Below are 19,755 nucleotides of genomic sequence, written 5' to 3'. Positions count from 1 at the left end.
TGTTACAGGTGTTACACTGTTGGTGACCTATCATATTGACACTGGAACGTATCTTACTGCATATCATATCATTAGTGATGATTAGTCCTGTGTGTTCATCATAGTGGTGATTTAAGATTTGGGTGGGCTGCATAAAAGAATTCCAGTGTCACATGAGGGGCCATTTTCCACCATTAAAAACTGCCACAAAATATTTGCTTATGTGTCTTAAAAAGAATGTGAAGTTGTTGTCAGTGGCTTCAAGAAAGTTCTTTAAATCACTTCAGACTTTAGCAGATTTTCCCGCTTGCACAAAGAAAAAGCCAATTCTAACATTAAATGAAAGATAAAATGACTTATTGAGTGGGTTTTGTATTAAAGCGCAGAGCAACGCTGGCCAAGACAGCTGAGCCTCTAAGTGTTAGAAGGACGACTTACTGTGGGTCATCTGACACACTATGTGTGTGGCTGAATCTACAGAAGGCAGAGAGCATGGAGAGAGAGCACAATCACAAATGAATACAAGTACACTCAATAGAGAAACACTTCATTCACTCACAGTGATGGAATATTTGATTGTTAGCTAACATACAGTGATGTGATCACGCCTGAGAATGAGCTTGTTATGATAGAATATATACAAATGATGTACCAGCTAAGGTTGATTAATAAAGTTTTCAACAAGTGTGCTTGGTGATGTTTTGTCTCTGCACAGATGTATATGTCTGCTTCTAGGTTTAATGATTGTCCTCGAACCAAGCACAAGGGGGCAGTCTTATCCATAACACAGCCAGAGCAGAACACAAGAGATTACTGCATCACTGCAAACCAAAACACTGCTAGCACACAACAGATGCATATGGCAATGATCTTAGAACGCAGCTGACACTAAAATATTAAAAAAGAAGCACATGCATCTTTTATTAGACGGCACAAGAGCAACATCAAAGATGTGGCTCTTTTTCTGTCTGTGACCACCACTTGTAGGTTTGGTCTTCACCACAAAGGTCTTCACGCAGTCTTTTTTTTTTTTTTTTATGGAGCCACCTCTGTGATGTTGGAGGGTGTGAGAGAAAGCGTGGCCTGCGGTTTCTCGCCACAAGAGAACAAGGAGACGAAATTAAGAGAAGCCTCACTAAATCAAGACCAGATAGATGGTTTTCTAGGATGGCTATTTGCCATACGGTATGTTAAAGTAAAGTATCTATTTGCCACGTGTTTCGTGTTAGAAAATGTCAGCCTGTGATACAGTGGGGCTTCCATTAAAGCCAGCGTCATTTATTGCCATACATGCAATGGTCAATTATTGCTTGATTAATAGTTGGACAAATTTATGTATTCCAGAATAGCCAAATAATTTTGACTGGAAATCTAATCAAATTCAATTCAGTGTCCATTGCTGTTCCTAATTGGGTCTCCTGAAGAGATCAAAGGATGCAAACTAAAGTCATGCACAGTTAATCAAAGACCACATTCTCAGATGTTTTTCCTTCCCCAGATTTCTCAATAACAGCAAAAAAGCAAGGAAATGAGAAAAAATACATATTTTTCAGAGTTTCCATGCATTCAGTACAATAAGAACTGCTTTTTAAAAAACAATTTCAATTTGCATTCATTTAAAAATGTCATGCAATCTTTAGGTAGTTAAGTCATCCATATAGGAGCATTGCGGTCTGAGGTCGAGGTCACATGCTGAGATTGAGAATTCAAAAGGATCACTGGAGTAGATCCACTGGTTTTAAAGTTGAAGTGTGTAGTTCTACTTCAACGCAGTCATAAAATGTGGTGTAGTTGCTGGACGGGGCTCACGTTGCTGGAGGATTGCTGTCCAACCAAGATCCTTGTGGGTCATCACTCTCACTCCGTGCTCTTCCCTTCCGTCGGCCTGTATCGGTTGATGCTGTCGTAGTGGTTGCCATGGCAGCGGGCACAGGAAGTGGGTGGGAGGTACTCGGTGTAGCAGCGTGTTTTGGAGAGGTTAAGGTTTGGAGGCCCGGTTTCCCATCCCACTCTGCATCTGCAACTGACAGGGCACCGGCGACTCCTTTCCTCACCGCCGCCTCCTCCTCCTGCTGCTGCTGCTCTGCCACAGGTGGATGTTTCCCTGACGTGATGACAGGGCTTGTGGCAACAGCAGGGGTTGCCGTATTTGCCGCTAGAGTCGTCGATTGATGGAAGAGTTCCTCTGAACACGAGCGAGCTGGAGTACTGCAGAAAGCAAAGCAAACTAAAACGTACTGCTGCCGTGTTATCATCCTATATCATCAGACAGCACTCCTCTGGAGGAGCCAAAATGGAGGTTTCTGAAGACATAAATCTGAGAAAATAACAGCATGGTCACAAATCCCTTCAGAGCAGAATGGATGTGAAAACAAATTGGGAGTCAAACAAATTCACTGAAGGCTAGGTTGTTTGTCATCCTGTGATGAATAGCTACTTTTTGGGAGGCTTATTATTGGACTGTAAATTCCCAGTTTGCATGGCGGGGGTGGAAAGGCTGTGGAAAGGCTGTGAAAAGGCCAGGCTTCAGTTCCAGCCTGCTCAGGGTCAGGGAAGGAAGACAGCCTCATTTCCTTACATCCTGAGGGTGGGTCGCATGCTCATGTTCCCTGCGAGTGTGTTTGTGTGAGGACGCATACAGTACATTTTTGTGCTGCATGCATGGGTTTGTATTTGAAGGTGTGTGAAGTTTTGTGCCAAGACTGGGCTGATGATTTTAGATTGTGGTTGTGATCTAAGGCTTCCACAATTTACTTTCAGATGAATTATTTATTTATAGTTACAACAAGGAGTTTTTGACTTAATATGAAACATCTCAATTTAATATTGATGTCTTTATATGGCCTACACAAGCGAGACCATCAGTGAGAAGACTGTTGCTCTTAATGCCAGCCACCAGGTCTGATTCTCATTGAAATTAGATGAAACAAGGCTGTGTTGACATTTCCCCAGGCAAAGTTACAACGAGTAAGACAGCAGTCTTTTAAAAAGAAGCAGAAGGAGATTTTTATTTATTTTTATTTACAGACTGTTTTGCTTCTTATGTTACAATTTGTGGTTATTATGGTGATAAATCTATTGGTTTTGTCTACAGTCATCAAATCAACTAAACATGAAAGTTCCTTGTTGTAGCTTTAATGTTTTCATGTTTTCAATTGTATTTGTTTTGCATGTGTTGTTTTGTTTTATGTTATAAATAGTACTTGGTAATGTAGTATAAGTGTGTCCTGAAGGATGTTTCTATTAACATTAATATTTTCTTTTCTTTTTATAATTGTTCTGCATTCTTAGAAATGAGAAATGATGAATAACTTTGTCATTTAACTTTATATTCAGTTTTTTAGGATTATTATGCAACATTTGTCCAGAGACTAAAAAAAAAAAAATAGCCTCTTGGCAAACTCTGGCGCATTCACAATAATGTTTATTAATGTGCGTTGTCCCTGTTAAATAAACCAATAAAAAAAGTCCTCTTCTTGTTTCCAAACTTGACATAACCTCATCCCTGCTATGGGAACAAACAAATGGAGTGATGTCACTAACTAGATGGCTGTGCTGATTGGATGAATTACTTCACGAAGCTCTTCCTTGGGTGACGTACTGTAAACAATGGAACTGAGTTGTGAGTACTTGTATTAATGCCGCAAATGGAGAAATACATGGGGTATTTCAAGTCTACCTATACAGTCAACAAGGGATTTCAAAATTGAGAAAAAAGACTGGAATTTAGATCATGGATTGGGATTAAAGGGATTGTGATATTATTTTTTGCCCAGACCTCCCTTTTGACAGTGACGATCAAGTGTGATATTATCAGAAACTAGATGACATTCACCTGTAGTTTATTTTTTTATTTATTCAACATGATGAATGAATCAGTTTGGATGTTTCTGTCACCCAACTGCATCTCTGGTTGAACTGATGAATAATACTAACATTTCTGCTCAAGCTAAAAAAATCCACCGTATGGCTGGATGTCACTTCTACTGTACTTCAGTCGTAACAAACTACTAAAAATAACCATATCATCAAATTAATATTCTTAAAAATCTTTTTAAAAAATCTGAAAATACAACTAATAGGCAACTGCAACTGCTGCTTTGTTAATGTTATGCAACTGTTTTTAAAAACACAAACTCCTGGCAACACTAAAATGCACAAATTCCAGCTTCAGCTTTCTTCTGGAAAAATACAAGCCTTTTCCAGCTGAAGAAGCTCATATCAAAGCCTCTTACAAACACCCAGAAATCCCCCTATTTCCTTTGGAACGCAGCTTTACACAAGTCAGATTTCTACTGGGGATTCTTTTCACTCCCTTGAAACGCTGACAGTCCAATCAATGCCATATCATCTGTGCCAGAAAAAGCTGGAAACTGGGGGTGTGACTCTAATAACTCTCCAGCAGGGCTGTGAATGAATCGTCTGCTGGACGAGGAAATAACACCGGATAAGGCTGGATTGTGAAATACCAGCAGAGACCTAAACTGACATTTTTCAGGAGAGCAACATGGTGATCACCCATCATGATGGAATTCTGCACCGTGAAATATACTACAGCATTGTGTCTGTGCGCCTCATAGTCTTCACCTTGTTACCTGACACCAAGTGCAAAATGTGTGTCCCCTGGCTGGCCTTCTGGATAAAAACTCTGTATAACAAACAGTGTGTTCTACATATGTAGATGAAACTTGGGTTTCAACAGGCACTGAAACTCTTTGCTCTGGATAAGAACAGCATTGAAAATGATGACCCAGTGAAGAGAAAAAGGGCTGCATGGAAACACCGACTGTGAAAATTGGAACTATTTTCTCTCATAGTCCACTGTCCTGATGAAAACTGTTCAAATAAAATCATGTGGATTACTCTCACATTGTTTTTGGACAGTTCTGCCACTGCTGAGATTTTCAAGTGTAATTTTTCAGTGTTTTGAGAGGCACAAACAAAATTCCATTCAGCTACACTGTATGGTGCTGAAGATAGCTCAAAATTTACACATGAAACTGAAATCAATCATCTAAATGGCCAGATGTCACTTGCGACGAGTGAGTTTGTTTTAGATTTGGGTGAACTGACAAGTGGTCAACTCACACAGGTTTTTCAATGGTCAATGCAGATATATAATGCCGGCATCAAAACAAAGTCTTGTACAATTCCCTTATTTCATGCACATTACAATCTAATATACATGGTTATCTTAGCTAATAATTTGTTATTTTAGATAATGTTTTTCATTCTGTTGTAGATTTCAGAACAGGACTGGTATTTGAGATAGAGCAGGGTGCAGTATGTCAGAAGCGACATCATTTAACTGCATTATTCAATACATTATAAGACACTAAATAATAAATGCAAGCCAGTAATGGTTTTAGATTAGATTTGCTGTAATTTAGGACGGGAGAAATGTGTTAACATTTAGAAAAGACCCCAGACTGAGGAAACAGAGGCAAGTGCTGAGAGTTACAGTACAAGGCTCTTAACAGGGCTGGGCAATATGGCTTCTAAATAATATCTCAATAATTTTTAGGCTATGTTGTGATATAGGATATACATTTCATCTAAAATAACATATCATCAATTTTCAAACAGTGATGATCTTATAACAAATGATGTATTGCTATACATTAAACCACACAAGATTATATAAACTTAAAGTAGGGCTGGGGGATATGTACAAAATCAAATATAACAATGTTTTGGACCAAATAACTCTTGATATTGTGACAATATTGTATGGATGATTATTGGTGCTTTTAAAATATTAACACAACAAGATTTTCTGATAAATTATCATCACTAGTGTGGATATGTGGAGGACTGACATTCCTGACTTGGACCCAGCCTTTGACTGGGACAGTATCTGGTCTAACACACTTGTATCTTCCAGAAACCCTGATCACCAGCAAATACATTATAATTCTATTCATAGAACATATTTGACCCTGAGGAAGCTCTGTTCAATGAAAATGATTCCTGAGCCTTACTGCTGTTTGTGCCCCATGAAGGTCACAGGTACTTATTCTCACAGGAAATGCCCTCCAGTGGTCAGGTTCTGAGGAACGGTTGCTTCTAACCTCTCTGAGATGTTTATTATACTTATTTTGAAGAATCTACCTAAGACAGACCTGACACTGGTCAAGAAATGAGCCCTAATAGCCAGGCTTACAGCAAAACAACTGGTTGCTACTTCCTGGAAGCCCCCCCCCCCCCCTTATTGCTAATAAATACATAAAAATTTGATCACAAAAAAATGACAGAGCATGTTAACACAAATAGTAGAACAGCTAGAACAGTCTAGTAAGTTCATAAAATTACATCACTTTAGTGTAATACAGCCTTTAAAACCAGGAACAACAACATATCACAATATAATGATATCCAAAATCAAAACAATATATATCCTCATATCCCTAGATCGATACAATATCAATAATTTCCCAGCCCTAGCTCAAAACCAACTGTCTCACCTCCTTCCCAAAATTCACACTGGGAAGCGCTAACACTGATCCACAGGAGCCACACTGACAAGCTGTCTGCAGATGTGTCTATAGACATTTTTTGTTTATCGACCTCATGAGCACAAGCATTGGCCAATGCCAACTGGCCAACCGGTGAGTCTGTCATCAGTAGAACTGACACATGAACAAAACAAAAGTTCAGCTGCAATAAGAACCTACATTGCAATTCATTGTCAATATCAAAAGATTTCTACACCGATTTAGCATTGCATTTCTATATATATATAAAAAAATAATAATAATCTGATGCAGGAGAACTAGAGACATCAGGTTTTTATTTCATTCCACAAAATCTTCTTTTCAAAACCTGACTCCTGTATTACCCACGACACAAATCAACCGATGTCAGGCTGCTCAGAGATCGGGGTGTGTTACGCTAGCAAAAATGAAGCCCTAAGCCTCTGGCGTCATGGAGGTGGCTAAAAAAGTCTCACTCACTTCTAATTCCAGACGCCCAGATTTTTATTTGTTTTCGAATTTATAGTCTTCAACCTCAACCAAATTTGCCGTAAGTGACATCACTTGGGGCAATTTATCAGCTGTCACACAGCTCTCTGTGGAGCAACAAAAGGCTTTTCTTTTTTTTTCTTTTTTTTTTTTTACATATGCAGCAGTACTCCCCTAGACCTGTAAACAGACTCTGATATGTGAAATCAGCGGAATTCTCTGTTAAGAATTAAGGATTAAGACAAGTTTATGCTCAGTTTATCAATGGAAATATATAAACATGTCAAATTCAATGAGGGAATCTCTTATCTTTAAGATTTGATTGAAAGTATCTATGAATCAGAACCATGTGGATAAAAGGGAACTGGGCTGCTGATTTGGGGTACTGAGAAAAAAATATATCAAGATGAAGACCTTTGCTCAGAGGTGACCATCAGGTGGGTTACACTGTCCATGGGGGGCTCTGCATGAGGCTGGGGGAGGCCACAGGGCAGAGGCTCACTGCTCCTCCTCACACCCGCAGCATGGATCTCAATGCAAGGTGTGCAGGAAGTCTGCTCCCCTTCCTCCTCGTCCTTTTTAGTCCGGTTCTCCTCCTGAATCTGCATCTGGGGTTGTAGTGGTGGGGTGGGGGGCGGGCTGGGGGTTTCTCCAGGAGGGACGTCTAAGCTAGGGATCTCATGTGGACTGTTAAATCACCCATTCACAAACCACACACGTGAAGACATGATCATATTGGGGTGAAATTAGCAACAATGACATGAGGATGAGCACAACATGATGGTGGTAAGACATGGGACACATGAAGGAGGAAGGAAAGGAGGGAAAAGTAGGTTCACACACGGTAGGTGAAAGGAGGCAGGAGGGAGGACAGATGGAAAGGAAGGAGATGGAGAAAAAAAAAGCAAAATCATTTAATACATGCATTTTGATGCAACACATAACAGGATGAATGAAGGTAAAGGGAAAATGTGTAAGTCATGGCTACTTGTCAAAGGTAACTCCAGACAAATAGGGGGCAGCATATCACCAGAGTAACAGCTGCTCACTAGAGCTGACCGCTGCTGTTAGCTCAGTTAGCCCTGTAGCTAGTGGTTCTGAGATGACTGGAATCTGGCTGGGTGTGCAGCTCAGGGCACTGGGGTAGAAACCAGCTCAGCAGCTTCTTGAGCCCCTTTTACACTGGACAAAACCCCCACTAACAACCACTTAACTGCTTTGGTTGAGTCTCAGCTTTCTAGCACACATCATAAAAAAAACAGGGAGGCAAACTTGTTTACTGGCAATAGGAAAATGGGCAGCAGGTTTACCCGCATTTATGTGCTAATTTTGGTGTAACAACAGTACTTGTGAAGATACGGCCAGACCTGCTTGACGACAGGGAATACTGTACTGAGATGATTTACACCACCTCCAACCAGGACTTGGACGACGACAAAGACACGGCAGGCAAGGGCAGCAGACATGACGTGGGAGAAGAGCAAGAGGTAGGTGAGGCATCAGAGAGGCAGCACGGCGTCAGAATATTTTCTCTTCTAACGTGGTGGGTTAAGGATTTATTCTCAATCAAACCGGGGTTGGTGATTGTTGAACAGTGGACAATCCAAGACGTTTTGATGAGTTTTGTTTTGTTTCTGTCGAGTTTGATGAAGTGTGTTTCTTACAAACAGGCTCGTCTTAAGAAGAATATTTCTTTTCTTGACATTTTTTAAGTTTATTCGGTTTATTAATTACACTATAAAAGCTGAGAGAGCTTGTGGAAGTAGTGAATTTGTCGCTGGCATACATCTCTACAGGGGGATTGTAGGCACAGGTTTTTAACATAACTTCTTAACTGTTACTTCTTCATTTTCTGTTGATAATGCTAATTTTTTGAATGTTTTAAATTCACACTGTGACCATATCTTACACATTGCACCTTTAACAACTGAAGGAATGATTGGCAACACACACTGGGTGACACACACAGGCACAACACACACACACAGTACACACTTCCCTATTGTACACCCACTCACAGCTCTTTGTTGGAAATGTAAGCACACTGGGGTAAGACTAATTAAATTACAGATATTTGGCTTTTAATGAAATATTCTCAATCTCCTGCTTCTGTTGAATACAGCTGAATAATGACCATATCCAAACCTGAAAACATAAGCCTTCAAAAACTCATTTCAGTCTAATTCTGACACCCTGCTTCACTACACACAGACTAACATTGCACACACTGATACTAGAACTGATTAAAGCACATTATAGAGACACTTAGCCAGCAGAAACGTGAAACTTCTACAGTGAGCACCAGCTTGTGTGGTGACATGCCAAACCAATAAATGCCAGTAAGATCTTCTGACTTCAATCTGCCTCATTTGTGTCTGCGTAGCACATTTCACCCTTTTGCTTCGTCAGAGTCTGGGCCAATGAAAACGCACATCTGGCCTCCATCAGCCACTCCCATACATACAGTACCGGACAGAGAGAAATAACCGACAGCTGAAACATGTAATTGCAGACATCTGCGATTTGACACGAGTGACACCTTGTCTTGCATAATGTTTAAATAACACAAAAGTAACTCAAAATGACGTTGGTGGGTGCAAGATATAGTAAATGAAAGCAGCAGCTACAGTCATTCTGATCACTTTTATCAATTCTGCAAAACATGTCATACTTTCAATAAATTATTTCTTGGTCTACTTCTGTCCTTATTTAATTGCTTTTTGTCCAGAATTTCTAAACTGAGCTCACAAAACAAGCAAGCAGAAAGATAATCATACAGTGTTACTGGATTTTCTCTGGTTAAACTGCTTTTTCAGCTATAAGCAGACATTCTCTGCCAGAAAATTTATGACAACTTCTAATCACCAAATAAATTTCCAGCTAAAACAGGATCATTACTGTACAACCTGCCCCCAAGTTACCAGTTTATTATGCAATTACAGACCTCCTGACCGTCCTGACAGCAGCATCTGGGACCTTGAATGGCTCTTGAAATCCATCATCTCATATATAAACTCAGCTGCACCACCGCTCAAAGAGTAAATGTAAAATGTTGAAGTACGTGCCAGGGCTTATATCAAATTATGTAGGAAAGCATAAGGCTGTTTCATCTAAATTATGACAATAATCCTCTACTCTGTGAACACACAGGTGGACCATTTAATGTAATATTTGCAAAACAAAACAAAAGCAACCCTTAAATATTCAAACGTCCTCTGCAAAATGTCGTCTCATCGCAGAAACGTTATCATGTAAAATGGCTAAATGTTGCATATTTAACTTTCTGACCAATCATAGACTTCCAATGTCATGAAACAGAGGTTTTGAGTTGAGTTGCGCAGGACATCATTTCATTATTAGCGAAGTTTTATGCTTTGGTTAATACAGTATTAAAACGTTTATCTGATTTATTGATATTTATTTGATAATTAAAATCTGCTTGTTGAAGAAATGCAATTAGTGTATCAGTTTTTAATTGCATTTAAATATCCAAACTATCTAAAACAAATGTTATTTTCTCTATGTGACTTCCTTTCTAATTACGGTAACAGTCAGACTCACCTAAACGGTCTGTCGCCCCCTATAGGGGAAGTGGCTGTACTCCAACTCTTGCGTCCTCCCTCCTCTTTATCAGTCTTCTTCTTGCGGAGTGGCGTGGGCACATATCCACTCTGGTTGCTCTTGTTGGGCAGGTACTGGTTGAAGGGCATGGCGGTTCGTGGCTCACTGACCGACGTCCGCCGTGCTGACATGTCATCCTTACGGACATCTGGCATCTTCCTGTGAGGGGCACCGTCGGACTCTGAGTCACTGCCGCGGCCTGTTGAGAGGAAGAGGGAGGGGAATGAAGTTTATTAACGGTACCATGGACCTTTTATGTCACAAAAAGGCCTTTTTCACGGACATGGAACTGGCTTTGGTTAAGGCACCTAATTTTGAGAGAAGCTGGTTTAGAATCCGAAATGTTGGCTGCCAGCTGGAACCAAAAAATAACAGGTTTTCCTTGAGAACCAAAGTGTGTGTGATATTCTACAGGATGCTGTGCAGTGTGCAGCACCTTCTGTTGATGATGCATCCTTGATTATAATAGTTCTGGTCAAAACTGGTGGAAATGCAGGCTGGTTTGCTAGAAAGCAGTAAAGTTTCAATAATCTTGAACTGAACCAGCACAAAAACCAGAGCACATTTTGTAGAAAAGGGCCCAGAGAGATCATTCTACAGCTAATCTGTTCTCAAGCTCAGGTTTGCAGATGAATGATTGCTGAATGACCCAATCACAAGTCAATATGATCTGTTTAGAGAAGAACACCAGCCATTTTAATGACAATTATTATTCAGGAGACAACGTTAAGCTAAGTGCAGCTTCTTTTTATTATTAATAGATTTATAGTAAAAGCATAGAATAAACTAATTCCAATAAAAATGAAATTCAATTTCTACATGCTTTGATAAACATCAGTGACTGAAAGCTCAGTCGATATACATGAAATTAACACATGCCGCATGCTTGTGCTTGAACACTGGCTACAATTAAACTTCTTTAATTGTAATGAGTTTTAGTGCTGGTCCTCACTGGTTGCTTCTTGAACATAAAATTGTGCTGATTTGCTCCCATTTGGAACAGCGTCTGGATACTGCCGGGTGATTAATTCTGCTTTATACGTGATCTGACTCATTCTGAAGTTGCCCGGGTCTTTAAATTTCTGTGCATTTAATTTGATAAAAAGTAGGTTGGTTGGTTCTTGAATGCTGTTAACCTATACTGTACTTACACAGCCATCTAGCAGTTTTGCTACACTTCTGATAAACCATGAAGGCTACATGCAGCAGTGCATCTGTTACGTCCTATTAACCATCTGATTGATAATATACTTAAAAAATTATCATGATTCCCATTTCAGTATCCCAGAGTAGAGCTGCAATGATTAGTCAATTAATCGATTAGTATGTTTGAAGGAAAATTAGGTGCCAACTGTTTTGATAATCCAGTAATTGTTCCAGTCATTTTTCAGGCGAAAATGTCAAACATTTGCTGGTTTTAGTTTCTTAAATGTGCTTTTATTTGTCATTTATGACAATAGATGAAGAGTCTTTGGGTTTTTGACTGTTGGTTGGACGAAAGAAGAAATCTGACGACATCAATTTGCGCTCAGGGAAATTGTGATGCATTTTTCACTTAGACTTAGACTAAATGATTAATCTTGAAAATAAGTGGTAGATTAATTGATAATGAAAATCATCATCAGCCCTATTCAAGAGAAAAAGAGGCACTTGGTTTGCTAAGTCATGGTCAGAGAGACAGAGAAAGACAATAAACCAAAAAATAAGCAAGCAGAGAAACAGGTGACTGTGGAGTCTCACTGCTGCTACCCCAGATTTCTAATCTCAGAATAAAAATACCACTTAAAATCAACAGAATTTCTCCCTGAGGCGTTACATCATATAGGCCTACAAAACATTAGAGTGATGTGTTACAGTGTACAGTGTTATTATATGCAGTGCATTCCGGTGGGGGAACATAAATCAAACCCGAGCAGGTTGATGGCCCGTTTTTATGAAACAAAGCAAGTAACATAAATCATTACTAAATTTGTATTGTGCAGCTCCTGATGACTGAATTCTAGCCTACAGTTTGGAAGAACTCACTTAGGATGCCACTGTGTCTGTCTTCATCACATTTAAACACATTGTTAGCTCTTTAATGTCGGAGGCAACACCTGGCTTTGCAGAAGTGCATCGCTCAAGGACTTTCCCTGCTTGGCGTGTCAAATTCCTCTGCAAGATGTTTATGTATGATCCTTCAGTACAGGAGAGAGAAACAAGGACGAAGCTGATTGAGGACATCGTATGTTTACAATTCCAGTGATGTATAGTTAGCATAACAGTCACCAAGCATTTCACCTCCATTAAGCTGTTTGCTAATGCTGACCAAATTCAACATTTGGACAGAGCAGGTAATGGATACCTGCAGCCTTGCTTAATCCAAGGTCTCTCAGAATTCCTCTCCAAGATGTTCAGCACATGTGCTACTGGAATTCCCCTCCCTTTGGATACATGCTTGCACAATATACGACCTACGAATATATGACTCAATGTATATATTTTCCAAGAATAAAGCCACAATTTTAACCAGATCTAAACCGTAAAATCTTCCTTTATATCTGAACAGATACATGTGCATGCAGCCACAGCTCTCTGTGGAAACAAACGTCACATTTTTAACTTGTGAAAACCTCCATTTCTATCAATAGACTTCTTTATTTTTATGTGGTTGAAAAAGATTGACAGATCAAGGTCCAAAGGAGGCCTTGAGGTATCTGCACGTCCAACAACGAATGGTTCAATTATGACTCTTAACCCATATCAATTGGAAACATGAGTGACTCTACCATCCAAGTCTCTCATCCTTAAGGAACAACATATGTCTTTACGGGATGATCTGCTCTCACTGCACATATGGTAACACTGAAGCTTAAGGGAAGGTTTATCATGGGTCAGTGCCACACTATACCATAGCTTCACAGAAATGTATTTACATCAATAATCATCAACATGCAGTAATACTACAGGAATTGATGTGTGTTACAGTGACTGAAAAGCAGGAACAGAAACACAAATGAAGAGTGATAGTGATATCCTCAATATTTCTAATAGCATAAAAGTGAAATACATTGTGACACTTTCTGGGATAGTATTCAGGCTTTTTACAAATTTCCCCTTATATGACGCTGATATTTTTTGGCAGACAGAAAAAGGTTTGCATGGAAAAGTGTCCACAGTAGGAGTGTGCCATATCAGACTGACTTCATGTTAGATCAATATAATAATAATTAAAAACAAACAAACAAAAAAATCATGCTGTGAAAATCGTGATGATGGCGCTATTCCAACTTTTTGACATAATGACATCACACTGTTACATACAGCAACAACAAGCGTGGTTGAAGTTGAGAATAACATGGCTGCTAGCTCCACAGTGGAGGAGTTAGGGTTCCTGAAATGGAAGCGGCCTCAGTTGTGTGGAAGTGGTTTGCTTCCAGAAGATCAGATGTACAATAAAGCACATTAAAATGTAAAAAGTGCAAGAAGACTGTAACAGCGAACAAGGGCAATAAATCAAACTTAAGCAGAAGCACACAGCTGAGTATGAGGAGAGCCAAGAATCCCAAGCAGCCATTGTGAGTTCTAAGATAAAAAAATATTTTTTTTATCAATTTTGTCATACTGTCAAGAATCACATTATTGCAGAAATCATATCCCCCACCCCTAGAGGAGTAGAGTTAGGTTCTGACAGCCAGTTCCATTAAGGATATGGATCCAGCATACCAGCATCTGTTAATCACCAGTGCTAGCAAATCTAGTCTAATCGAAAGTTTCATCTCTCCTCAAACATTATATATTGTTAGAAAAGAACAAACATTTAGGAAGCATGTCTCATTTTTACTCAGTGTTGACATGACTTATTATAGCCGTTGTAGATAATTAATGGTAATTCTCAAACAAATGAAACATTTGGCTTTGCTCTCTGTAAACTGATGTTTGTGCACTACCAAGCATCATTTACGAGGGTAAAGAACCATTACGCTGTAACAATACTATTATGTACAAAACAGTGACTTCAAGTTCAGAAATCTGGAGATTAGCCCAGTGACTGTTTCTATTTTTCTATGAATAAAAATTACATCTAAAACAACATTTTACTGGCAAAGATTTATTTTAGATCATAATGTGCACGGAATAATATACAATAATAATAATAATGATAATATATATAATCGTCCCTGCTCGCTTAATAGCTGATATCTTGACATGGATGAAAGAACACCACCTTTGACTCAACCACCAGACTGATCTCCTTGTCCCAGGCAGCCCCTCTATACAACAAGAAATCAGTATTCAACTTGAATCCACCCAGCTCACACCTTCAAGGTCTGCCCAAAACTTGGGCATCATGATTGATTACCAACTAACCTTCAAGGTCCATGTGGCCTTGATTGCTTGGTCGCGCTGTTTTTCCCTGGACAACATCAGGAAGATCAGACCTTAAATACCTGAGCATGCAGAAACTCCTGATTCAGGCTCTCGTAATATCACACATTCACTTCTCTTGGTAAGCCTCCCTGCATAGACATTCAAACCTCTATGATCCAGAATGTGGTGACACATCTGGTTTTCAATCAGCCAAGAACAGCACATGTCACTGGCTCCTAGTCGCTGCCTGCATCAAATTCAAAACCCTGACACTTGCCTAGAAAAGAGAAACTAAAACTGCTCCCACCAACCCAAACTCCCTCGTCCAGGTCTACGCTCCCTCCTGCTCACTACACTCTGCCAATGAAAGACGCCTGATCCAACCACCACACTAGGACTCTTCCAGTCTGTGGCGCCCCAATGGTGGAACCAGCTACCAAACCATGTTTGGTGGCAGAGTCCCTCTCAGTCTTTAAGAGAAGACTGAAGACTCTTTTGTGAACACCTTTGCACTTGATTGACTACACAAGATATATACAAAACAAACTGCCACCGGCACTGCCTGTAGGCACCTCATCCTGTCACACTTAATCTTTGCTTCATGGCTCCTACTCGTGTTGTTCTCTCCTGACCAGATCCTTGCTTGTGCTGTATCAGCTCTCAGATGTACGTTGCTTTAGATAAAAGCGTCTGCTAAATTAATTTTTAAGACTGTAAGATTGTAATATTGGCACCCCTATCAGGTGACCACTTCTTCGAGAAATGATCTAGCTCAGGGGTGTGCAACCTGAGGCTCCAGAGCCACATGTGGCTCTTCAGCTCCTCTCCAGTGGCTCCCTGTGACTTTGGCAAAAAATTATTTGGAAATGAATAACATATATATTTTTAATATTTTTCATATTTCATTGTTGTAGGTCAATGAAAAGGTTGAGACAGCTCAAAATTTCAAGCCAACATACTACATGTACATCAGTTTTGAGCCCAAGTCAAATTTAAATATTTGAATTTTAGAAAACCCAAAATGTTGTATTATGGATAATTATAGCATAAACTATTTAATTTTAAGGCAATAAAATAGCAACAAATCAGGTTCAGTTAACTGTGACCAAAGTTTGAAAAACATTTTTTTTTTTTTTTTTTTTTAGTTTCTCTAACTTTAACTTTTAATATAAATTTATCTAAGGAAGAATAGCACATTATCTCAACTAAAGGTCAGCAGAAAGTTTGTAAAAGTTTGAGTTGGGCACAAAACTCAAAATTCTATTACAGTATGTTGTACACCAAATAAAAAAAAAAAGTTAAAATTTCATCAACTAAAATATCAAAGACTGTGTCTGTGGCTCAGTGTCTTTTCCTCTAAATTGTGATGGTGGCTCGTCTTCTTGATTCTCCATAAGCTGTGGCTGCCAAAAAAAGTCTTCAGGGAAAAGAGAGAATTTAATAGTTGGGGCTCCAGACAGATTCTTTTCCCCCTCTTTTGGCCAAAAATGGCTCTTTTGATCGTAAAGGTTGCAGACCTCTGACCTAGCTTATTGCATCACTTAATTTTCTGCAGAATTTCCCGCTTACTCTTTTAAACTATCATATCCATATTTTAAGTTTATCAACACAGTGGTGCTGAATCAAGACCTGATCTCATGTTCTGCTTGTAGCTACATGATGTGAACATGAATTAGACTGTGACTACAAACTGTAGTGTTTCTGCCTTCTCAGCCAGCAGAAACATAGAGATCTTTGACTGTAACTTAATTACTTGCAAATTACTCACAGAGTCAATACTGATTTAATTAAATGGTATAAAACCCAAATGTTTTTCAACAGACAGCTCGTCATTTTGCTGCAGACAGCAGTTGGCTGAGGCAATAGTAGCACAGAGGACAACAAGGCAAAAAAAAAAAATTCAATTCAGTTTAAATGTCAAGGAACAGAACTTAAATTTGTTTGTTATTATTCTGTGCCTGTGTATTTTCAGCCTTGCTGTCAAATCATACTGATGATGAATGTGACTTAGGTCCCAAAGGAGATCTAATTTATCCAAACATGCCTGATATGAGCAACAATTTAAGGCTGGGTATGAGAGAGTAGTGGTATGAAAATATTTTACAGACAGGATAACACAACTTCAGGGCAATTTCTTATGTTAAAAAAACCCTGAAAACAATCTCAATGACATCACTCAGTTTATTCTTCTGTACAGCCTTTGACTTGCGATGGGTGTTGTCCTGCAAAAATAGAAAATGAGGAGGGCAGGGTTCACCAGGAGCACCAGAAGCACAGTGTCTCATTTATCAACACTGTATCCATCCACCAAACATGGCCCAAACAAAAGAGCATCACAAATACTGCATCTCTTTCAGAGATTGAATTAAAGTCTTCTCCCTGTCCTCTAATTGCTGTCAGGGTGAAGTCAGTTTACAGTACTGAATAGTGAAAGGGTTTTGTCTAAAGGTCAGGGCAGGGAAACCTGGCTGAGTCAAGTTTGAGTGCATGATAATAAATGGCTGCTGTTGTTCTGAGTGTACTCAGAGCTCCCTGTGATTGGGTCATAACTGCATTGTTATTCTGTTCTCGCTTCTCTAGTTTGTGCCTCCTGGGTCTGATCTGAACACTGATATGATACCCTCAATAACAGCAAGGGTTTACAAGTAGTATAACATATGTACGTTTCTTTAAACTAAATATGTAGATCCTGGCCTTGGCTGATTGGAAAGGAAATTTCAACTTCAGATTACGTTGTGATCAGTTAGCAAATGAAAGAGCTTGTTTCTTTGGATCAGAGGTGGGCGTATGAATACAAGCAGCTTGATGATGTGACTAATCAGCTGTGGGTTACACGTGTTGGTGGACAGATTGTGTAAAGCTTGTAAACTAAAAGCTACGGTGTCTAAAATAATGTCTTGTGGCAGCTTTATTTTATGTTTATTGAGAGGAAATGTGTGTCCCTCATTGGTGTAATGGATTTCTCCCTGTAAAGGTAAAATGTTTAATGTACAGCTGCAACTAGTCTGACTGACCAGAAGCCTGCCATTGGATGACTTGTTTCAGTTGGCGTGGTAGCATCTGCCATCGGCGTTTTCAAAGCCTCTGTGAAAATACTACCTCTGAGATAGCAACCTAGCACCTGGGATGCTAATGGTATGAATGTAATCAAGCCAGTAGTTGTTACCTTTCCTTTTGCAGTGATGTAGTCATTTTAACGCTCAGGCTCACCTCCCAACGTGCAAATGTTCTACCAAAACAAGTTCCCCCCAACGCTATTTTGCACGGGTGCTGTTGCTGCATCCTGGGTTAAACGCCGCCCAAGACGATTGTGGTTGGTTGAGAGACATACAAACAAGGCAGAGCATTGTTTTTCCCCTACAGCAGAATGGTGTGGAGCCAGACATTCCTCTGGAGCTGTACGCTGTGGAGACACATCTGGCAATGAAAGAATAGGCTGCAACTAAAGATTCTTTTTACTATCAATTAAACTATTGATTATTTTCTTGATTAATCGATTACTTGTTTGGTCTATACAATGTCAGAAAATGGTGAAAATGTCAATCGGTGTTTCCCAAAGCCCAATATGATGTCCTCCAATGTCTCGTTTTGTCCACAACCCACAGATATTCAGTTTACTGTCAGAGAGGAGGAAAGAAGCCAGGAAATATTCACATTTAAGAAGCTGGAATCAGAGATTATTCTTAATAAATTACTCAAAACTGATAAATCACTGCAGCCCTAGTTTGATGGCCCTTATTTTGGATGTTTAGGACATCAAGATCATAGCCACTGATGAGGGGCTAATATTTTTTCACTATGGCTGGGGGTGCGCTTGCAGACTGCAAACATCTCCTGTCACTTCCCTTTCCAAGCATGAAGGAGAAAGCTGCAAAAAATGCAAAAGGACGTACTTAGAGCTAGTGTTTGGTTTGTCCATTCTGAGCTACTGTAGAAACATGGCAGTGTTACATGGCAGCCTCTGTGGATGAGGACCCACGTCCTCTGCAGATATAAAGGGCTCATTCAAAGGTAAAAAAAGAAAAAAAAAAAACACTTATCATACACTAATGAAAATGTACTTATGAATATTATATTGCATGTCTGTCATATTCTGCCAATAAATCCCCCTAAACAATACAAACTAGGCCTTGAACAGATATTTAGGGTGGATGTCTTCCCCTAATTTCTGAGAAGTATCAATATCCAGCGAGGTTTTTATTTAGTTAGAGTGTTGGTGACAGCAGCTTTAGCTTTGGAGACGGCAGTTTCCTTTGCACTTCCCTCAAAACAAAAACAGTCAGACAGGATGCTTGGCCTCACTTTGAGTTTTCCCACGTGAAGTTCAGAGATGAAACGTACCATTAAGCTCGGTGACGAGTGCTGTAACCTTTTATAGGTTGTCATTAAAATTTAAAAGGGTCAAATTCAAATAAAGTGTTGCAATCAACAGCTTTCAGGGACAGCATATGGTTGGCTTGGCATTATAAAGTAATTATATGCAGCCAAACTCTATTTTTGACTCAATTTTTGACTTCAGCACGAAGCAAAAAACAAAGTCACAGCTGTTTGCACTTTATGTTGTCTTGAAAAACTTGACAATATGTAAAAATGTTATGCTACCATGTTGAATGCATTAAATTATATATGCCAACATGTGGTTTTCTAGGCTAAACAAAAACTTACTGTAGAGTAATAAACAAGGCAATATACAAAGATTACACACATGAAGTCAGCTCTTTATGTTCTGCTTTTTCTGTGAATTATCTGTGATTTTTTACAGTACTATCCACCAGTGTAGCTGTGTGTATGTGTTGACAGTAGAATCCTAAAGACCTTTTGACAACACCTTAAGGTAACTTGT

At 39.3% G+C, this 19,755-nt stretch overlaps 1 protein-coding gene across 2 annotated transcripts in view; it reads right to left on the bottom strand.

Annotated features, from left to right (window-relative positions):
- The window catches only part of LOC146327277 (LIM and calponin homology domains-containing protein 1-like), a 152,817-nt gene that overhangs the window by 31,335 nt on the left and 101,727 nt on the right, over positions 1-19,755 (bottom strand). Inside the window, exons 9-12 of one of the 2 annotated variants that reach the window (XM_084719805.1) lie at positions 10,503-10,761; positions 7,356-7,628; positions 1,789-2,187; positions 418-453 (exon numbers count right to left, since the gene is read on the bottom strand). In XM_084719805.1, coding sequence (XP_084575931.1) covers positions 418-453; positions 1,789-2,187; positions 7,356-7,628; positions 10,503-10,761 — 967 coding nt within the window. The remainder of the gene's footprint in view (positions 1-417; positions 454-1,788; positions 2,188-7,355; positions 7,629-10,502; positions 10,762-19,755) is intronic. The other variant, XM_084719804.1, reaches the window with a different exon arrangement.

Source organism: Lutjanus erythropterus, chromosome 5 (assembly GCF_056507025.1).
Source record: "Lutjanus erythropterus isolate fLutEry1 chromosome 5, fLutEry1.hap2, whole genome shotgun sequence".
In the NCBI taxonomy this organism is placed as follows: domain Eukaryota; kingdom Metazoa; phylum Chordata; class Actinopteri; order Lutjaniformes; family Lutjanidae; genus Lutjanus; species Lutjanus erythropterus.
This window is presented reverse-complemented; position numbering and strand designations above follow the sequence as displayed.